This window comes from Corythoichthys intestinalis, chromosome 18 (genome assembly GCF_030265065.1).
Source record: "Corythoichthys intestinalis isolate RoL2023-P3 chromosome 18, ASM3026506v1, whole genome shotgun sequence".
NCBI lineage: Eukaryota > Metazoa > Chordata > Actinopteri > Syngnathiformes > Syngnathidae > Corythoichthys > Corythoichthys intestinalis.
The window spans coordinates 36,762,421-36,785,786 of NC_080412.1; the positions used below are offsets into that span (position 1 = coordinate 36,762,421).

A 23,366-nucleotide genomic window follows, 5' to 3' on the forward strand; every position below is an offset into this window, starting at 1 on the left:
GACAATATCGGTTATCATTTAAAATGTCTTTATTGGACAACTCTAGAAAAAAATGTGTATGAAAGAGGCATCAGCTGAAGAATTATTTATGTTTATGTATTTAGGTTCATGAAACGGGCAGACCTTTGCAGGCGCTGATCATCTGCAGGACCATCTCTGCAGCTCCACGATTGTGAAGCCTGGACTGCTGGTAAAGGAGTCTTTGTTTCTCCATTTCTTTTTCCTGTGGCCGACAAGATGATGAATATGTGCCACTTTGAAGACTTGTGAGCCCAGAATGTAAATGGATAGAAGTGATACAATAAAATCCAGAATGAAAAAGAATATTTTTAAGAGTGAGGCTTTGAAGTAGCAATTTGAACTAGGCCTGCAAGCAGGACTGACCGGGCCCTCGCAGTTTTCAGGCTTCCCATGATAGAGGTTAGAGGTCAATTGATTTTTTTTCCCTTGAAGGAGGAGCCTGTGCAGTAAAAAAGGGTGTTTCCTGTTCTCAGTGGGGGCAATCCTGATGGGTAATATTTCAATGCAGTCGTGTTCAAGCTGGAATACCTCTCATACATGCCGGATATTAAAAAGACTGAACCTTGTATCAGGGAGCTATTAGTCATTTAATGAATTTGATGAGTTGCCAAAAAAATGGCCAACTTTGACACCCTCCCCAGGTCGGGCCTGTGAATGCAAACTCACCATTTTGATAACTTAAGATCTCCCATGTCTCATGAACACTCTCACTAATTTTTAGGAGGACCCAACTAACTCCCTAGTGCCAATGTCTCAGATATGCTACCAGTAACTCGATATAAATTTCACATTCAATCCAAAATACCTGATTTCCTGTTGGGTTTGGAATTTGGGTGAATTAGATTTATTGGAGCAGTTTTACACAAGCTATTGACTCCCCAAATGTCATTAGTCCGCATTGAAAAAACCTAATGGGAGAGGCCTTTTTGAAAATTTCAAGGGGTGCCACTGAGCCATTTTGTTACATTGTTTTACAAGGTTGCAAAATTTACGCCAAGCCGCATGTACATTTATGGAAATTTTGGTGAGTTTTCAAGCAGGTTAAGGCCTCCAAATTTGCCCTTTACTAGTACATCTGCCATGAAAATAAATAATAATCCATTGCATTACAATAGGACTCTCGTGCCTTTGGTGCTCAGGACCTAATTAGAGTGAAAATGCATTCTATCCATTTATATTCTTGCTATAAGTCACACACATACTCCTTTCACTCAAGTCCCTATTACTGAACCTCATAAATGCAAAATAAACTTACCAGTGTGGTCCAAACTGTCCAAAATACCATATTTTTCAGACAATAAGTTGCACCTGAGTAAAAGTCGCACCAGCCAAAGAATGAAAAGGAAAAAAATAATAAATCATATTGGAGTAAAAATTGCATTTTGGTGAGGGGGCAGCTTTTAAAATGATAATAGTAACATGGAGAACAACAGGTTTAATAGCATCTGTCAACATAACAGTAACAGTTTCATGGACAACTATACTGTAGTCTAAATAAACAGCATAACAGTCATAAAAAGGTGCGACTTATAGTCCGGAAAATACGGTATAGACTCTATTAATGAGTAAAATATTGGATTACAATTGTCTATCCAAAGTTCAGAATATCATTCTCTCAACTCACTGTATTAGTGGTGGAGTCACAACACTACTTGATCACGTTTGCTGGCTGGAGCAAGCGTTAGACTACAGGAAGCAGCAACGGCCCAACATTGCAGCCATGAAGCTTGCAGCCTTTGTCCAAGGTGCTGACAAAAACTGCAATCCCTCTGTGTCGGAGATATTTCTTTGGCATTTAACAGTAATGTGGTTTAGAAAATGAAGGCAAGCTCAAGAATTGCAATTATACACTGTCAGAAATCAGGTAAAGTTGGCATCTATTTGTGTACATTAAGGCAATTTAGAAAACTAATTTTCTTGTGCCAAAACTGATCATATACAGTGGGGCAAATGAGTATTTAGTCAATCACCAATTGTGCAAGTTCTACTTGAAAAGATTAGAGAAGCCTGTAATTGTCAACATGGGTAAACCTCAAACATGAGAGACAGAATGTGGAAAAAAACAAACGGAAAATCACATTGTTTGATTTCTAAAGAAATTCTTTCCAAATTAGAGTGGAAAATAAGTATTTGGTCACCTACAAACAAGCAATATTTCTGACTGTCAAAGAGGTCTAACTTCTTCTAACGAGGTCTAACTCGACTTATTACCTGTATTAATGGCACCAGTTTTAACTCATTATCGGTATAAAACACACCTGTCCACAACCTCAGTCAGTCACACTCCAAACTCCACTATGGCCAAGACCGAAGAGCTGTCGAAGGACACCAGAGACAAAATTGTAGACCTGCACCAGGCTGGGAAGACTGAATCTGCAATAGGTAAAACGCTTGGTGTAAAGAAATCAACTGTGGGAGCAATTATTGGAAAATGGAAGAAATACAAGACCACTGATAATCTCCCTCGATCTGGGGCTCCATGCAAGATTTCACCCTGTGGCGTCAAAATGATAACAAGAACGGTGAGCAAAAATCTCAGAACCACACGGGGGGACCGAGTGAATGACCTACAGAGAGCTGGGACCATAGTAACAAAGGCTACTATCAGTAACACAATGCGCCACCAGGGACTCAAATCCTGCACTGCCAGACATGTCCCCCTGCTGAAGCCAGTGCACGTCCAGGCCCGTCTGCAGTTCGCTAGAGAGCATTGGGATGATCCAGAAGAGGACTGGGAGAAATTGTTATGGTCAGATGAAACCAAAATAGAACTTTTTGGTAGAAACACAGGTTCTCTTGTTTGGAGGAGAAAGAATACTGAATTGCATCCGAAGAACACCTTACCCACTGTGAAGCATGGGGGTGGAAACATCATGCTTTGGGGCTGTTTTTCTGCAAAGGGACCAGGACGGCTGATCTGTGTAAAGGAAATAATGAATGGGGCCATGTATCAAGAGATTTTGAGTGAAAATCTCCTTCCGTCAGCAAGGGCATTGAAGATAAGACGTGGCTGGCTCTTTCAGCATGACAATGATCCCAAACACACAGCCAGGGCAACAAAGGAGTCTCTTCGTAAGAAGCATTTCAAGGTCCTGGAGTGGCCTAGCCATTCTCCAGATCTCAACCCCACAGAAAATCTGTGGAGGGAGTTGAAAGTCCGTGTTGCCCAACGACAGCCCCAAAACATCACTGCTCTAGAGGAGATCTGCATGGAGGAATAGGCCAAAATACCAGCAACAGTGTGTGAAAAGCTTGTTAAGAGTTACAGAAAACGTTTGGCCTCCGTTATTGCCAACAAAGGGTACATAACAAAGTATTGAGATGAACTTTTGGTATTGACCAAATACTTATTTTCCACCATGATTTGCAAATAAATTCTTTAATAATCAAACAATGTGATTTTCTGTTTTTTTTTCTCCATTCTCTCATGGTTGAGGTTTACCCATGTTGACAATTACAGGCCTTTAATATTTTCAAGTGGTAGAACTTGCACAATTAGTGGTTGACTAAATACTTATTTGCCCCACTGTATATGTTCCAATATTGCCAATAAATTCATATTATTTTAAAAATTGAGTTTTATTTTTGTTTCATATTGCACGCTATATACAACGTTGTAAGATTAGTCACCAGTTTGTAAGGGCATATGTTTATTTATTTATTTTTTCAATTTTTTTGTTTTTTGTATTTCTTCGGCTTAATGTGGTGATGTAATAGGTGATAGTACAGTATAATAACAGTTCATTCAAAAGTTCTTTGTGCTGGGAAAAAAATACCATTGTTTAAAAAAAAAAAAAAAAAAATCAAACATCATAAGCAGTTATTCACAATGTTACCCATTACTTGTTTTTTTTTTTTTTTTTTTTTTTTTTTTTTTTCCCCCCAATATTTTTTTGGATGACTACCTTCACTTTTACTTGAGTAATATTATTTGAAGTAACACTACTCTTACTTGAGTACAATTTTTGACAACTCTACCCACTTCTGCCCTAACGAAAACAATAATGTACCGTACTGATTTTCTGACAGTGTAAAGAAGTATAGCCAAACTACAATGGCATTTATAGGCAGAAAACAGCCATTGAAAGAATATCTCTGAATCAGAAGAGACATTCCTCTCTTCAGCCACATCACAAATAGGAAGATCCTCCCAACCTCCCGCACCGCAACAAACCCGACCACCCGCCACCCGCGTATGCCTAACCGAGCTTTACACGCTATGTGTCATGCTGTATATGCCTTTAGCCTCCATAATGTACCTGACTACTCTCAGTGCAGTGTTCGCAGATATATATGTGCACAAATGTTTAGCCCTACAAACGCTTCTGCTCTGTAGTCCGTCAGTAGGCTATGTGAGTGGGGAAGGGGGAAGACACTGATCAGCAGCATACAATTAATAAAAATGGAGGTTAGCGTGGTGAGAGGAATTACATGAAGCCATGGAGAAAGACAAGAGGGACAGAGAGAAGAATGGGACAAAGACATTGATAGGTCATGTTAAATTGCAAAAACTTTTTTTAAACAGCATGAGCACTCATTTGGCTGCTGTTATACAAGCCGTAAAACTGAATGTCTTATCATTCTTGCAATTTTGGGTCATAGCAGCTAGAACAGTTAAATCAGAATTAAATCTATGTTTAAATATGTATATAACTGATTGTTTTGATGAATTATCATCTACATTAGTATGAAAAAGTATCTGAACCTTTTGGAATTTCTCACATTTCTGCATAAAATCACCATCAAATGTGATCTGATCTTTGACAAAGTCACACAGATGAAAAAACAGTGTCTGCTTCAACTAAAACCAGCCAAACATTTACAGGTTTTCACATTTTAATGCCTTTGGCAGCAGTAACTTCAACCGGACGCTTCCTGTAGCTGCAGATCAGTCTGGCACATCGATCAGGACTAATTTTGGCCTATTCTTCTCAACAAAACTTCTGTAGTTCAGTCAGGTTCCTGTGAGGTCTGGCATGAATTGCTGTCTTTAGGTCATGCCACAGCAACTCAATGGGGTTCATGTTTGAACTTTGACTTGGCCATTCCAGTACGTGTATTTTGTTCTTCTGAAACCATTCTGAAGTTCATTTACTTCTGTGTTTTGGCTCATTGTCTTGTTGCAGCATCCATCCTCTTTTTAACTTCAACTGTCTGAAAGACAGGTTTTCCTGCAAAACATCCTGATATACTTTTTCATTCATTCTTCCGTGAATGATTGCAAGCTGTCCAGGCCCCAAGGTAGCAAAACAGCCCCAAATCATGATACTCCCTCAACCATGCTTCATGTTAATGCTAATGTTGGTGAGCTGTTCCATTTTTCCTCCATACATGACGTTGTTTGTTACTCCCAAACAATTCAACTTTGGTTTCATCACTCCACAAAGTATTTGGCCAAAACATCTGTGGAGTGTCCAAGTTCCGATTTGCGAACGTTAAACAAGCAACAATGTTTTTTTTAGACAGCAGTTGCTTCCTCTATGAAGTCCTCCCATGAACACTATTCTTGGCCATTGTTTTACATATACAGTAGTTGATGTGTGCACAAAGATATTGGACTGTGCCAGTGATTTCTGTAAGTCTTTAGCAGACACTCTAGGATTCTTTTTTTTACCTCTCTGAGTATTCTGTGCTGAACTGTTGGCGTCATCTTTGGTGGACGTCCACTCCTTGGGAGAGAAGCAACAGTGCCAAACTCTCTCCATTTGTAGACAACTTCTCTGACTCCTAAAGATGGTTTCGTATCCTTTCCCAGCTTTATACAAATCAACAGTCCTTGATCGCAGGTCTTCAGACAGCTCTTTTGACCGAGCCATGATGCACATCAGACAATGCTTCTCATCAAGACAATTCTTACCAGGTGTGTGTTTTATAATGGGCAAGGCAGCTTTAAACCACTCATCAGTGATTAGGCACACACCTGACTTAAATTGCTTGGTAAAAATTTGTTTCAATTGCTCTTTAAGTCTCCTTAGGCAGAGGGTTCACTTACTTATTTTCCCCCCTTCTGTCATTGTTTGCATGCTGTCCTCAATAAAATATGAAAACCTATAAATGTTTGCGTAGTTATAGTTAAAGCAGACACTGTTTTTACATCTGTGCGATGTTGACAGAGATCAGATCAAATTTGATGGTGATTTTATGCAGAAATGTGAGAAATTCCAAAAGGTTCAGATACTTTTTCATACCACTGTATATGTTTGTGTATGCATTTATAATTAAGTTTAGCCATACCGTTTGTGGATTTACGTGTGAGCGATTTGCTAGGAAAATTGTAAATACGTTAGCATTCGTAGAAGTTAAGCTAGCGGACTTTTTTTTAGGCTAATTTAATCTACTAAATTTACATATTGATCAGACTAGATGGACATTTGAACACTATTTTTTTTGTGTCAAGTGTTTTATAGTTAAAATATGTATCGTTTTGAACATGAGTGTGCACATGTGTGTTACAGCCTTCAAAATTGTCAAAATTGATGGAAGTGAAAAGCTTCAAAAAGCACAATTGCTTTGTTTCTCGTCCGTCAAGCTGAACAACTTCACATTTGGTGAGGACAGAACACGTCATATAAATAAGGTATACTATGAGGTACAATAAGGTACCGTTTATGCGACTAAAAAAAATGACGGGAGACAAAATGGTGGACGAGACTCTGGCGTTGTTAAGTTGAAAACGTGTAAATTGGGTACGTCGTAACTTGGGGACTACCTGTATTATTATGTTATTATTATTCCGATTTGTATATAAAATTTATTGGGTTTGCAGTATTTATTAAGGATTTAGTGTAGATTTTTGGGATGTGAAACAAATAATCGAAATATAATGTCTTGTATTGGCCCAAATAGAAGACTGTTTTTTTGCATTGAAATAAGACTGAAAAAGAGGGGGTCGTCTTATATTCGCGGCTAGACATTATACCCATTCATGACGCTAGATGGCGCCAGATACCATTGAAGCGATGTTCTGTCATGACATATCTCAGCTTCTCTCAAGTTTAACCAGTTTGCAATTTTTTATTGCAATGTTTTTCCTTATTCAGATTTGTTTCAAGACTACAGTTAGTTAGACTTCACTTTGATGGTTAATGCAGTCGTTGCAATTTTGTTGTTTTATCACAATAGATTGGTTTATTTCCATTTCAAAAACCAGAAGCCATTCATTTACGAATGTGATTGCACTTTAGTTTACATATTTAAATGTTCAGATATTAAGATTTGAATGAGGCAAAATAACATGCTTTTTCTCTCAAATATATTGTTATAATCATTAGTTTCGGATGTGCTGTAATTTTTTCTGTATAAAGATTAATTTGGTGTTCAAAAAGTCTTTTTTCAAACTTGAGTCTTGAAAAAGAGGGGGTCGTCTTATAATCAGGGCCGTCTTAAATTCGGGCCAATACAGTATTCTTATGGGAAAATCTTACTCGACATACGTCCATTTCGACCTCCAAACCAGGTCCTGGAACGAATTAAATTCGTATGTAAAGGTACCACTGTATTCTGTATACATATTAGGGCTGTCAAACGATTAAAATTTTTAATCGAGTTAATTACAGCTTAAAAATTAATTAACCGTAATTAATCGCAATTAATCGCAATTCAAACCATCTATAAAATATGCCATATTTTTCTGTAAATTATATATATATTCTGTAAAATAAATTGTTGGAATGGAAAGATAAGACACAAGATGGATATATACAGTGGGGAGAACAAGTATTTGATACCCATTGGCAGTGTATCAAATACTTGTTCTCCCCACTGTACATTCAACATACGGTACATAAGGACTGTAGTGGGCATTTCACTCTACTGTCATTTAAATCTGTCTATGCTGTCCTCACTTCGAAGGGTCTACTTTTTCCAAAGCTAGACAGCTAGTGAACGACGCCTTAATAATCAGACTTCTCCCTTTTTCATCTGATTTATTAATAAAATAGCCTCAAACCATTGTCCTCTTTAGACTTTCGTAAAACTACAACAAAAAAAAGTACACAAGCATTGCATTAGCAACAACTTTAGCTTAGCACGCTATACAGGTTCACTAAACATAAACAAAAAGCGTCTCATACAAAAAATAGAACATTTCGCTTACTAACATAATATGTACATTCTTTACAACAACCATACTTACGGACAAATCTTGTCCAAGGATCATATAAGCACAACATTACAACGTAGGCGTCAGCCCGAGACGTCGTGCAGCCATATTGAACTGGCAAGAAAAAAAATAAACCATGTCGCAAAGCGACCACAAGAGTTCGCTGTTAGACAGCACAAAAAGCCTGCTGTAAAACTTACCAAAAGGCAGAATACTGTCTGAGCGGGACATGTGCGTTAATTGCGTTAAATATTTTAACGTGATTAATTTAAAAAATTAATTACTGCGCGTTAACGCGATAATTTTGACAGCCCTAATACATATACAATATATTCATGTAAATTCTGTATAAACTTTATTCCCGTGCCAAATTGCCCTTGTCACGGCCTGGGCCTGGGTGTCGCTGCACCTCCAGAACCCCCCTAAGTTAAGTACTTCATAAAATCAAAGGCTGTCAAGTCTATTTCTAAGATTTGTCTTCCAAGAGTAGCTGGCTACCATGGCCTTGACACTGGATGAATAATTCTCATTAGTACAGTTATAATTGTGTTAAATTAACATTCATTTAGATTGTATCTAATCAGACCCAAGCCAGATTGAATACGTGTCTCGCTTTGTCAAAGACAAGCTACTTAGTACAAAGCATTAAAAAGCAGTGCTGCTGGCACTGAGCAAACATCTGGATTGGGGCTATGTCAAGTCAATATGAACGAGGTGACAGACAGAGAGCAACGATGATGGTGAAATGATGTGGTGATGATGAGAGCACTCAATGCGTCGAGAGCTACCGCTCCATTGTGTTCCTGGTCCCCAGCCCTTCGCCGCCCATTACCAGTTCTGACTGTCGCACCTCAAAGGACATCTCATCCTCAGCCTCTTCCAACATTTCCTCTCCCCCCTCTTCTTCCTCATCAATATGGCAACTCTGAATGAACAGGAAAGAGTCCATTTAATTTGGCGCCATTTCCAATTACCAAATCTCTTTTAGGACTCACTTTTGCCATTATATCGGCATATGCCATATAAAGATGATCCGTGTCTAGTTTACTGAAATAAGAGAAGACATTATGAGATAATCTGTGGTGTAAAATTTTGAACACGTTACACTCCGGAAACCTCTTTTCTGTGAGCGCAGTACGACTGAAATGCAGAATAAGCTGGTGAAGGGGATCCGGTTTTGTTTCTTTCTCCTCCTCTTCGTCTCCTTCTTCTTGCTCCATTGCTTTCTGCAGCACAGAGGGAACGGCACTGAGAAAAACTACCCCCCCAAAACTCAACATGAAAATTAGCTGACACTTACCGACAAGTCGTCTATCATTCTGTCCTCAAAAGCGTAACCCTCAGTGTGAAGCCAGTTGCGTTTGTATCCCTCAAGGAACATATTGGAAGCTCTGTGCCTGTAATTAAAAGAAAAAAAATAAATAAATAAAAATTAGAAATTACCTTAACTCAGTGCTTCTCAATTATTTTCTGGTACGCCCCCCTAAGGAAGACGTAAATATTTTGCACCCCCCCTTAACTCTCTTCCGCCACTGTAAATAGTATCATTTGTCTATAAAATTATTATTATATGTACGCATCTGCCTAACATTGTGTTCTTTTTTCTACTAAAGAAAAAACAGTAATATAAATGAACTTAGAATAAAATATAACTTTATTAACATTGTTTTGTTTTTAATAGAAAAGACTTAACGCGCATCAATTTGCCTGAATTAAAGGTACATTTTGACCATTTGATACTGAAAAATAAAATGTAATAAAATCAGTAAATAATTTTTAAAAAATCACATTGATTAGAAACATTAACTCATGAGGACAATATGCGAAAAAATTTGACCGAAAAAACAAAACTGAATAGAAGGAAAAAAAAAAAAAAAAGACTCTTTGGACAAAAGGAAGAGAGTCTTTGGACAGAAGGACAGTTTTTATTTTCGCTGCTCACAGTATCACCTCATTTGCAATGGTGTTGGGTTATTTAGCACTGAGCATGCTAACAGTGCTCACTGGTTTACTGATATAACACGGACAAAGCGGGACGATTGTTGGCAATATTCGCCACGTTTTCGCTGCAAAACAATCAAGCGGCTTATCAATGAGATTGGGGTCTAATGTTTTTAAGTGGCGTCTTAATTGATTTGGCTTCCGGCTGTCGGCTATAATCATTTTCAGACACAGTAAACAGTGGTCTTTCCTCATCTACCTCTGTATTAAATGTCAAAGCCAAAAGGCAAACGGCCCGGAAAAACCGCATTCTCGGCGGCCGAGGGAGAACCGTAGGTGAGGGCGGTCGTCGTGACGATCCCAAGCGAAAATGTCACTTCTCGGGCCGACACGTGAGAACCGGAGAAGACAGTGGGTCACTGCGTGATTCCGGCCGGAAAACGGCTTTCGGAAACGGCGCACAGCTCTTCATATCTCTCTTCTGTGTGCTCTTGCTTACTTCAAAAATACTAAGCGCACTTTGAAAATGAGAGCGCCACTGCCACCAGCTGGGTGGATGTGCAAGTACACTTTATTCTAATACGGCAAAAAAAAAAAAAAAAAAGCATGTTCCTCGAGGTCACATGCGCCACCCCTGGCATCGCTTTGCGCCCCCCTGGGAGGGCGCGCCCCACTATTTGAGAAGTACTGATATATAGGAAAGTCAATTACATGCAATGACACTTTTTGGCCACTAAGGGGAGCCTGGCCTTCTGCCCCCCCCCTTAAAATCCACTTATGCCCCTGACATAGGATTACAAAAGCTATACGTAATACTTTAAGTGAGTATTTCACCATCTTTACCTTGGGATATTGTACAATGGTGTCATCCTGAAGCAAGCAACAACAGCCCTACGTCTCTGCTTGGATAACAGTTTGTGCCACACCATTTTTTTAGATTTAAATGGGTGCTCCGTCTATAGAAGAAACATAGTGAAATAAACATGAAACAACATCTGATTTCATTGATGCGTTTAGTTTGTTGGTACAAGAACAGAATTGCTAACCACTTCAAGGTGGTAGAGAACAGCGGAAACCTCCTGCACTCTTTTGACTACTTTCTCTGGTGCATCTGCATCCTCTGCCTTTCCTGCCATTTCTTTGTAGAGGGCCATCTGCCAGCGCATGGATGGGTTGTCGACCTGTACAAAGCACAGAAACAACATTTAAGAACCCTGACAGGACTCGACAAATTTGAAACATTCAGATGGAATTTGACCTTTCCCTGCAGGTGGAGATTATTCTGCAGGAACTCTCGCACTTCTTCGTCAGTATCTCTCTGTGCAATTATAAATAATTTTAATAATATTGGCTGTCTTTAATTTGACTGTTTTCACATCTAACATGAATTACCAAAGAATATCGAATCTTTGCCAAATTGATAAGCTCCTGGTCGGCAGGTGAGCACATGTTGAGGCCGATGGGGAGCATCTTCTTCAGAGCGGCCACAATGAGCGAAGTCTGCACCGAGTAGCGGTCCCCCCGTTTTTTCTTCTTGGTACGCTCTGCATCCGAGCCTCCGCCCTGTCACAAAATACAAGCAAGTATTCACAGTATCTCAAAATGTGCCAAAAGCAACACTGCTAGGTATCAAACTCTAGAGTTGACAAAACAAGACAAAAAAAAAAAACGTGATTATCGCTCCTGCTGCATACCTTTCAAAGCGCAGCATAATATCCATTATGTAATGAAAATAGAACCCTGCAAATAGGATTACAGTATAAAATGCGTGATTTAAATGTGTAAATAAAAGCTAAATTTGAACCTAGAAATAGAAAAGGCTAATTTCTCTGAGCTCAGAGTGGTAAGTACAGGGTGTGGTAAAATTATGGGGGGGCAACATAAGGGTCTTGCTGGCTTTGTGAAAGGGAGTGGGCATTAAAGGAGTTTTAATCTGTAAAAAAATGATTTGACAAAGCGTGCAGTGTAAACTGGAGAGACAAACCATTCTTAAAATCATAAGCAAGTTGACTCATGGTGACGTATGAAACAAAGAAGTCAAAGATATTAGATATTAGCTGCTTCAGAGCAAAACACAGTGACATTAATGAATTAGTTGCATACTGTTAATGGACAGAGCTAGTCCCTGTGCTTGCCTCCTGCACTCCTTTCCCGTTTTCATGTTCAGGCCTTATGAATGCGCTTCAAAGATGTAAGCTTGTTAAATACATTTAGATTGGATTGTGGAGATATTTTTTACTATAGGTAGTGTAGCTAAATAAGGTATAAGATTTACTGACTATAATTAGCAGTGAAAGCAACATGTAGAGTATAGGACAATAAATATTTTTAACAGAATTAGTTCCCAATTCCAAATTATCTTGAAAATCTGCAAGTAATTTGCTATAATATTTTTGTATATACAGTTCCTGACAAAAGTCTTGTCGCTTATCCATTTTGTAGTAACAATTGCTAAAAACCTGACTTTTAATTATTCAGTTGGTTTCAGAAATGGTTCTAGACTATTTATGATGCCTTCCACCCTGCAGATCTCTCGCACACCTCCATACTGGATGTAACCCCAGACCATGATTTTGCCACCACCAAACTTCACTGATTTCTGAGTGATCCATGCAGGCTCCAGTAGGTCTCCTGCAATATTTGCGGCGACTGTGGTGTAATTCAATGGAAAATTCATCTGAAAAAAATCCACGTTTTGGCACTTTTCCAGTGTTCATTCTTTTGACAGGCTGTGGGCCTTGGCAAATGCCACACGGTTTTTTAAATTGTCTGCACCCTGAGAGATAAATAGTCTGAAATATCAACAAATCTTAGCTGCCTCTTACATTCCTGACCATAAAAAGGGACAAATTCTGCAGCAGAATGGTGCTCCATCGAATACTTCAATCTCTACCTCAAAGTTCCTCAAGGCAAAGAAGATCAAGATCCTCCAGGACTGGCCAGCCCAGTCACCAGACATGAACATCATTGAGCATGTCTGGGGTAGGATGAAAGAGGAAGCATGGAAGACAAAACCCAAGAATGTTGATGAACTCTGGGAGGCATGCAAGACTGCTTTCTTTGATGTTCCTGATGACTTCATCAATAAATTGTGTGAATTCTTGCCGAAGCCCATGGAAGTCATACAAAATATTAAATTTGGATCTCACAGCACCACTACTTGATTCGCTTATGTTATGTAACATATTTTTGTATTTGAAGTACATTTTTTGTTCAATTTTCACACTACTTTCTGTAAGCGACAAAACGTTTGTCTTGCCAAAATTTAACCTTTATGTCTTCATTAAATGATAAATCTTTTTTTAGTGAAACAAATACTGTATATATTTTTGTACATTCAACATCATTTGGGAGGTTCTTAGCTTTCATAAGAGCCATTTCTGAAACCAATTGAATAATCAAAAGTCAGATTATTAGCACAAAATGGATAAGCGACAAGACTTTTGTCAGGGACTGTATATCATAACATACCAATACTATCCTTGTAAAGGCAGTATTTAGTTCTGAAAGTCCTGTTCTGGTGTCGAATAAGTGGGCATCAGCTATTCCTTCACCTTCATTTGTGATCCTGATGCAAAAGTGTTATGGGAACAGGATGCAAAGCGTTCTGGGGAATAATTAGGTATGAATTAATGTATTGGTTAAACTCGTGGCCTCTTTGGAGCACAATATAACATAGCAACTCTAAAGCTGTATCTATTGATAGGCCATTTCATGTTAAACCACAAGTGTGTTAGTGGGTTCAAAGGAAAGTAAACCATGAGGCTCCATGGCGTTTTCAGGGAGGAGAGAAGAAAGAGCACAGAGAAGTATGAGGGGCCGTCAGGGATACAGCCAAGGATTACATCTCACCGCACTATGACCCCCCCCCCCCCCCCCCATAGTGTACGTACAAAAGTGAAACACTCGATCATACACTACTGAAATCCTGCAACATGCAATTCTCAGAGGTGGGTAGTAACGCGTTACATTTTACTTGAGTAACAGTTTGAGAAAAATTACCTATACTTGAGTAAATTTTTGGATTACTACTTTTACTAAACCTTGAGTAATATTTATGGCTGTCAAACGATTAAAATTTTTAATCGAGTTAATTACAGCTTAAAAATTAATTAATCGTAATTAATCGCAATTAATCGCAATTCAAACCATCTATAAAATATGCCATATTTTTCTGTGAATTATATATATATTCTGTAAAATAAATTGTTGGAATGGAAAGATAAGACACAAGATGGATATATACATTCAACATACGGTACATAAGGACTGTAGTGGGCATTTCACTCTACTGTCATTTAAATCTGTCTATGCTGTCCTCACTCCGAAGCGCCTACTTTTTCCAAAGCTAGACAGCTAGTGAACGACGCCTTAATAATAAGACTCCTTCCTTTTTCATCTAATTTATTAATAAATTGGTCTCAAACCATTGTCCTCTTTAGACCGTCGTAAAACTACAAAAAAAGTACACAAGTATTGCATTAGCAACAACGTTAGCTTAGCACGCTATACAGGTTCACTTAACATCAACAAAAAGCGTCTCATACAAAAAATATAACATTTCGCTTACTAACATAATATGTACATTCTTTACAACAACCATACTTACGGACAAATCTTGTCCAAGGATCATATAAACACAACATGACAACGTAGGCGTCAGCCCGAGAAGTCGTGCAGCCATACTGAACTGGCAAGAAAATAAACCATGTCGCAAAGCGACCACAAGAGTTCGCTGTTACAGCACAAAAAGCCTTGCTGTAAAACTTACCAAAAAGCAGAATACTGTCTGAGCGGGACATGTGCGTTAATTGCGTCAAATATTTTAACGTGATTAATTTAAAAAATTAATTACCGCGCGTTAACGCGATAATTTTGACAGCCCTATTATTATTTAGAAGTATCACTACTCTTACTTGAGTAAAATGTTTTGACTACACTACCAACTCTAGCAATACCTAATACTAAAGTACTTCTTTCGGTAGCATATGGGTGTTTCATTAAAAGTATTTTAATTAATGCATGTGAGTGGAAAAAAAAGGTTTCTGTTCATAAGAGACCATTTCTCTAACTTGCGTGAGTTGTAATCCCAAATGACGTCCCTGATGGCCCATCATGGAGAAGACTAACGTAATCTTCTAGCGGCAGAAAGCTGCATTACACAAGCTACAGGTCAACCCACCTGCTAGGAACGGAAACGAGACATTCTACAAGACTCTAAAGGACTAAGATCAAACTGACAGCATGATGGCACTGTGCTCTCACTGCCACTGCGGGCTTAGTGCCAAGTCCAGTGCCATGAGCCCAGCTCTATAGCTGAATACTTTCATCAAGCGCCTCCTGACTCCCCCCCTCGCACACTGGCAGGACTTGGCATGTCCCATACATGAGGGTCAGCCCTGAAGTCCAAAAATCCTTTATTGGAGTAGTGTTCATGTACAGTGGGGCAAATAAGTATTTAGTCAACCACTAATTGTGCAAGTTCTCCCACTTGAAAATATTAGAGAGGCCTGTAATTGTCAACATGAGTAAACCTCAACCATGAGAGACAGAATGAGGAAAAAAAACAGAAAATCATATTGTTTGATTTTTAAAGAATTTATTCGCAAATCATGGTGGAAAATAAGTATTTGGTCAATACCAAAAGTTCATCTCAATACTTTGTTATGTACCCTTTGTTGGCAATAACGGAGGCCAAACGTTTTCTGTAACTCTTAACAGGCTTTTCACACACTGTTGCTGGTATTTTGGCCCATTCCTCCATGCAGATCTCCTCTAGAGCAGTGATGTTTTGGGGCTGTCGTTGGGCAACACGGACTTTCAACTCCCTCCACAGATTTTCTGTGGGGTTGCGATCTGGAGAATGGCTAGGCCACTCCAGGACCTTGAAATGCTTCTTACGAAGAGACTCCTTTGTTGCCCTGGCTGTGTGTTTGGGATCATTGTCATGCTGAAAGACCCAACCACGTCTCATCTTCAATGCCCTTGCTGATGGAAGGAGATTTCCTCTCAAAATCTCTCGATACATGGCCCCATTCATTCTTTCCTTTACACTAATAAGTCGTCCTGGTCCCTTTGCAGAAAAACAGCCCCAAAACATGATGTTTCCACCCCCACGCTTCACAGTGGGTATGGTGTTCTTCAGATGCAGTTCAGTATTCTTTCTCCTCCAAACACGAGAACCTGTGTTTCCACCAAAAAGTTCTATTTTGGCTTCATCTGACCATAACACATTCTCCCAGTCCTCTTCTGGATCATCCAAATGCTCTCTAGCGAACCGCAGACGGGCTTGGACGTGTACTTTCTTTAGCAGGGGGACACGTCTGGCAGTGCAGGATTTGAGTCTCTGGCGGTGCCTTTTTTTTTTTTTTTTTTTTTTTTTTTTTTTGCAGTAGCCTTTTTTTACTGTGGTCCCAGCTCTCTGTAGGTCATTCACTAGGTCCCCCCGTGTGGTTCTGAGATTTTTACTCACCGGTTTTGTTATCATTTTGACGCCACGGAGTGAGATCTTGCATGGAGCCCCAGATCGAGGGAGAATATCAGTGGTCTTGTATTATCTTCCATTTTCTAATATTTGCTCCCACAGTTGATTTCTTTACACCAAGCGTTTTACCTATTGCAGATTCAGTCTTCCCAGCCTACTGCAGGTCTACAATTTTGTCTCTGGTGTCCTTCGACAGCTCTTTGGTCTTGGCCATAGTGGAGTTTGGAGTGTGACTGACTGAGTTTGTGGACAGGTGACTTTTATACTGATAATGAGTTAAAACAGGTGCCTTTATCACAGGTAATGAGTGGAGCCTCGTTAGACCTCGTTAGAAGAAGTTAGACCTCTTTGACAGCCAGAAATCTTGCTTGTTTGTAGGTGACCAAATACTTAATTTCCACTCTAATTTGGAAATAAATTCTTTAAAAATCAAACAATGTGATTTTCTGTTTTTTTTCTCTCCACATTCTGTCTCTCATGGTTGAGGTTTACCCATGTTGACAATTACAGGCCTCTCTAATCTTTTCAAGTAGGAGAACTTGCACAATTGGATGTTGACTAAATGCTTATTTGCCCCACTGTAAGTTATTATACTACAAAAAATGTCCACTAGTATGCTTGTTTGCAATGGCAACTAAGCCTCCTCTATCATGTCTCATGATGAAAATGTATCAGTATAGCAATGACGAAGTGGACACAGCTGTTTATGCTGAAAAGATTTTGCAACATGACAAGACATGCCCTATGGAATGTGCCTGTTACTCTATATGTGTATCTTATTCACTACATAAACAAAAGTATTGGGGACAGGATATTAGACCAACAAGAAGTTGAAACAGCTTACACTCTTTTGGCGCGATGTTAAAACGTGTCTGTGGGAATTTTACAGTATGTGGACAAGGGGTGTGACAACATTCGAAATGGTGATATATCGTGATACTTTGTATCCCAAAAGGTTATCGATATGCTCCTGCCAAGATTCGAGATATCGTTTTAAAAAGGTGTCAATGTCTAAAAAAATAAAACCAAGTTGTTACCAAAATCACAGTCATTCTGGGATTTTTAGGGCATTTACAGGTCACTTGCTGTTCATTTTAGGGCATTTATAGGTCATTTGCTGTTGAGTTTGAGTCACTGCCTATTCATTTGGGTGCTTCTCAGGTCACTTCCTGTTCTGTAACTCAAAATAAACAGGAAGTGACCCATAAAATACCCCAAAATCAACAGGAAGTAACTGAAAATCAACAGGTAAATGACCCCAAATGGCCCAAAATTATCTCATTGCCAGGCGTTGGCTGCCACTGACAGCCATAGACGTTCAATCCGTTTGAAGTGGGAGGGATGTCAGCGAGTTCATTCGCTGCCACCCTCCCAGTTCAAGTGGATTGGACGTCTACTAGTGATTAACCCATTCCAATTCACAGCAGAAGCTTGTTTTTCTTTTTATTAGTTGTTTGTAGAATATCCTAGAATGATTTCCTGACCAATGTATCGATAATCGTATCGCCATATCGTCAGATCATCGTTATCGTGAGCTTTGCATCGCGTATCGTATCGTGAGGTACCAAGAGGTTCCCACTCCTAATGTGCACTGGGGTGGGAAAATCATTCGAGGATATTCTACAATACAAGTAATAAACAGAAAAATGTTCATTCTGCTATGAAGTTTATCACTAGTAGACGTCCAATCCATTTGAAGTGGGAGCAAATCGTTAATTCGCTGCCATCCCTCCCACTTCAAATGGATTGGACGTCTGTGGCAACCAATGCTAGGCAATGAGTTCGATTCACGTCATTTCCTGTTGATTTTCGGTCACTTCGTTTTCCTTTTCGGGCATTTACGGGTCACTTCCTGTTGATTTGGGGTTACTGAAAATAAAGTGACTCAACAATGTCCCCAAATGACCAGGAAATGACTAAAAAACAACAGCAAGTAACCTGTGAATGCCCTAAAATGAACAAGAATTTGACTTGTAAATGCTCACAAAAGACTTGCTGTGAATGCTGGTTCCTGTGCCATTGATATTGATAGACGTCCAATCCAGTCAAAAGGAATTGGATGTCTAGCACCGTCACTATAAACCAGTGGTTGTTAATAAAGAGGTCCGATCACGTCATTTTCAAAGTATCGGAATCGGCAAAAAAATATCGGACATACCTTTTTTTAATATATATATATTTTTTTTAATTAAATAGTTTTCTAATTGTTTTTAACGTTACAGACAAAATGTCTTACATTCATCCAGAGTCTTTAGTTTTGGCTTAAAGTAGTGCTATCAAATTTATCGCGTAAACGGCGGTAATTATTTTTTTTTTTTTAATGAATCACGTTAAAATATTTAATGCAATTAACGCATGCGCTGCACAACCCACTCACGCATTGTCGCTTTCAATCTATAATGGCGCCGTTTCACCTATATATAGAGCTAAAAGGCAGCGTAAAATGAGTAGAGAGACTCTTTTTAATTGGCTAAAGCCTTAAAATCACTCTCTCAACAATTAGAAATATTGTGGGAAGCAATGTGGGGAAGAATGGTAGTGGTTGATCTTTTCCTTAACACCCTATGTTAGTTCCCAACGCAGAGAAGATATATTAATTGGTGCCACTACGCACGGTCATGGTTGCACTTCCCATCATGCATTTGGGCAGAACAGTTAAATGGCTACAGTATCATTTACTGAAAGCTCAACAAATACACTAGATGGCAATATTTAGTCACAATATACAAAGTCACATTTATCCTTTAAGAATTACAAGTCTTTCTATCCTTGGACCCCTCTCACAGAAAGAATGTTAATAATGTAAATGCCATCTTGAGGATTTATTGTCATAATAAACAACAGTACTTATGTACTGTATGTTGAATGTATATATTCGTCCGAGTTTTATTCATTTTTTTCTTAATGCATTGCCAAAATGTATATGATCGGGAAAAATTATCGGGAATGATTGGAATTGAATCGGGAGCAAAAAAAAAAAAAAAAAAAAAGCAATCGGATCGGGTAATATCGGGATCGGCAGATACTCAAACTAAAATGATCGGGATCGGATCGGGAGCAAAAAAACATGTTCGGAACAACCCTAGTTGTTAACCTTGCTGAAGGTACTCCACAAGTTTCACATGTGGATTCACCGAACCCTTCGGAATTACATAATAAAGCAAAATTTTTCATATTAAAAACCAATATATCTAAGCTAGCAAGCTAATAATTTAGCACATTCCTGTTCAAAACTCTCATTTTGATAGCATGTTTTATAAGCAGGTCAAAATTTGAGACCATGGTCGTTTGTATTCCCTCATATTAAGTGCGAGTCAACCTTCCACTGGGCAAACCAGTTTCCTTCTCCCATCAGATTGAGGACTAGCAGTTAAAAGAAATGGATTAAGCTTGTAAATTGGGAGAAAACCAGTCCAAAACCTGGTCTAAAAAGCCACTTTGCCTAGATTTAAACAGCGTACGAAAATAGGGTTCTGCGTTTCTTTACCTTCGCTGAACCCCTTACACTTACTCACCGAACCCTGGGGTTCAATCGAACCCTGGTTAAGAACCACTGCTATAGAGACTATTCCAATTTAATTGAAGCTTTTGGTAGCAACCTGTTGGTCCCTTTTTTTTTTTTAAACAGTGTTCTTTTAAAAACGGTATCGATTCTTGGCGTGAGCATATCGATAACCTTTTGAGGTACAAAGTATCGCGATATATCAACTTTTTGATATATTGTCATCCCCCTAATGTGCACTACAAAGGGTTAAATAAACCCCTGAGAAAATTGAGTGTGTCCATACTTTTTTTTTTTAATATAGTAGAGGTGTATATGGCAGTGTAAATCTTATGACTCTATGTGGATCAGATGTGCCAGTGTGCTGGGGAGGTTGATGAAAAGCTTCCCCAAAGTGAGGTGCCATGCGGTCAGCACAGCGGTCGTGCAGGAACAACGTCTAACCTCTGAGTCCCCGCCCTGGAAAACCCAGCCGCAACCCAACAGATGAGGAAAGGACAGCCAAAGAAAGAATATTGTTAACATAACTGCTTCTGCTAAGAAAGAGCCATTTAAATGAACTGTTTGTAGGTTAAAAAAAAAAAAAAAAAAAAAAAAAGCAACTACACTGGTATGAAAAAGTATCTGAACCTTTTGGAATTTCTCACATTTCTGCATAAAATCACCATCAAATGTGATCTGGTCTTTGTCAAAATCACACAGATGTAAAAACAGTGTCTGCTTTAACTAAAACCACCCAAACACTTATAGGTTTTCATATTTTAATGAGGATAGCATGCAAACAATGATCGAGGGGGGGGGGGGGGATAATTAACTGAACTCTCTGTCTAAGGAGACTTCAAGAGATATTGAAACAGATTTTTACCAAACAAAGTCAGGTGTGTGCCCAATCACTGATGAGTGGTTTAAAGCTGCCCTGCCAGCTATAAAACACACACCTGGTAAGAATTGTCTTGATGAGAAGCATTGTCTGATGTGCATTGTGGCTCTGTCAAAAGAGCTGTCTGAAGACCTGCGATCAAGGATTGTTGATTTGTATAAGTCTGGATGTTCATCAATCAATAGTCAGGGAAGTTGCCTACAAATAGAGAGAGTTGAGCACTGTTGCTTCTCTACCAAGGAGTGGCCATCCACCAAAGATGACGCCAAGAGTTCAGCGCAGCATACTCAGAGAAGTTAAAAAGAACCCTAGAGTGTCTGCTAAAGACTTACTAAAAATCAATAGTTTAGTCCAATATCTCTGTGCACACATCAACTATATGTAAAAATATGGCCAAGAATGGTGCTCATGGGAGTACTCCACAGAGGAAGACACTGCTGTCTAAAAAAAAAACATTGTTGCTCGTTTAATGTTCCCAAGAAGGCACTTGGACACTCCACAGAAGTTTTGGCAAAATATATTTTGGGGACTGATGAAACCTAAGTTGACTTCTTTGGGAGTAACACACAACGTCATGTGTGGAGGAAAAATGGAACAGCTCACGTACATCAACACCTCATCCCCAACATGAAGCATGGTGGAGGGAGCATATGGATTTGGGGCTGTTTTGCTGCCTCAGGGCCAGAACAACTTGCAATCATTAATTGAAGAATGAATTCAAAAGTTTATCAGGATGTTTTTCAGGAAAACCTGAGGCCATCTGTCAGACAGTTGAAGCTAAAAAGAGGATGGATGCTGGAACAAGACAATGATCCAAAACACAGAAGTAAATCAACTTCAGAATGGTTTCATAAGAACAAAATTCACGTCCTGGAGTGGCTAAGTCACAGTCCAGACTTGAACTCTATTGAAATGCTGTGCCATGACCTAAAGACAGCAATTCATACCAGACAGCCCAGGAATCTGACTGAACAATAGTAGTTTTGTAGAAGAGAATGGGCCAAGATTAGTCCTGATCGATGTGCCAGATTGATCTGCAGCTACAGGAAGCATCTGGTTGAAGTTATTGCTGCCAAAGAGGGGGCCACAAAATATTAAATGTGATGGTTCATTTACTTATTTTTTCCCCCCATCTGTCATTGTTTGCATGTTATCCTCATTAAAATATGAAAACCTACATGTATCATATGGGACTTTTCATTATGTAGTGTATAAATGCTTGGGTGCTTTTAGTTAATGCAGACACTGTTTTTTCATCTGTGTGATTTTGAAAAACATGAAATCACATTTGATGGTGATTTTATGTAGAAATGTGAGAAATTGCAAAAGGTTCAGATACTTTTTCATACCACTGTATATCTAGGAAATAACAAAATACTAATGAGTTAACATTTTTAACGACAATCATTTTATTTATTAGTCTTAACATGATAAACAATGATTTACAATGGAACTGTACATATCAAGATCAGTCTCATAAACTCCCAACAACTCACCTTACTCATTTTACTCTTGCTGTCCGCAGTGAGGAATGACATGTTATTGATCTCATTCATCACCACAAAGTTCTGCTCCTCACGCTTGAAGTTCTACAGTGATATCAGAAAATACATTCATACAAACAGCTGGCAATGTCATTAAAGGCCAAATAAAAGTACAGTACTCACATGAGATTTAGACCAGAATATGAAGACCTCCCCAACCATGCGGAAGAGCTCCTCAGCATCTGGGTCTGGGCAGGTTAGCCACCTCGCTCTGCAACAAAGAAAATGACTTCAAGTAATCTACAAAGGTCATTAAAAACGGTCAATTGGCCATACTAATTTCTTTGCAAGCGCTAGCAGACATTCAGTATTTGTAGAGTTGTCCGATACTATCTGTTAGCCAATGATATCGGCAGATAAAAGCATTTTAAAATGGTATCGTATAATATCGACATCAGTTTTGGACCAATTAGCACAGGGGTGGGCAAACTATTCCACAAAGGGCCGCAGTGAGTGCTGGTTTTTGTTCATACCCATCACGAGGACAGCATTTCACCAATCTGGTTTCTTACAAGTGCAATCAGTTGATTGCAGTCAGATGCTTCTTGTTTCCACTGAAACCTCATTGGTTAAACTGTCTGTGCTGAATCAGTTGGAACAAAGACCAGGACCCACTGCGGCCCTCGAGGACCGATTTGCCCGCCCCTGAATTAGAATGTTGCCCTCAAAGTGAATGTAGAGGCCTTCTGCCTTTGTACAAGGGCTGGTCACAGGTTGGGACAGCAGGAATGCTAATTTATCGTTAGATGTCTCCAAATTAAGATGTTTGGGATTTGTTATGTGAGCAGACCATTTGCATTTATGGTGCAGAAAATAAATAAACAATAATTGATTGAAAAATAATGAATTACTACTGCATTATCACAAAGAAACAGTCACTAAGAAAAGTAATA

The 23,366-nt window shown here is 39.0% G+C and overlaps 1 protein-coding gene across 1 annotated transcript in view; it reads right to left on the bottom strand.

The window, feature by feature from the left end:
• Positions 1–23,366, bottom strand: part of LOC130906415 (ryanodine receptor 1-like) — a 115,148-nt gene that overhangs the window by 41,916 nt on the left and 49,866 nt on the right. The window contains exons 71-82 of the mRNA XM_057820744.1: positions 22,597–22,684; positions 22,426–22,518; positions 20,494–20,508; positions 11,456–11,626; positions 11,322–11,381; positions 11,110–11,244; positions 10,907–11,019; positions 9,423–9,519; positions 9,239–9,348; positions 9,118–9,169; positions 8,955–9,047; positions 124–223 (exon numbers count right to left, since the gene is read on the bottom strand). Coding sequence (XP_057676727.1) covers positions 124–223; positions 8,955–9,047; positions 9,118–9,169; positions 9,239–9,348; positions 9,423–9,519; positions 10,907–11,019; positions 11,110–11,244; positions 11,322–11,381; positions 11,456–11,626; positions 20,494–20,508; positions 22,426–22,518; positions 22,597–22,684 — 1,127 coding nt within the window. The remainder of the gene's footprint in view (positions 1–123; positions 224–8,954; positions 9,048–9,117; positions 9,170–9,238; positions 9,349–9,422; positions 9,520–10,906; positions 11,020–11,109; positions 11,245–11,321; positions 11,382–11,455; positions 11,627–20,493; positions 20,509–22,425; positions 22,519–22,596; positions 22,685–23,366) is intronic.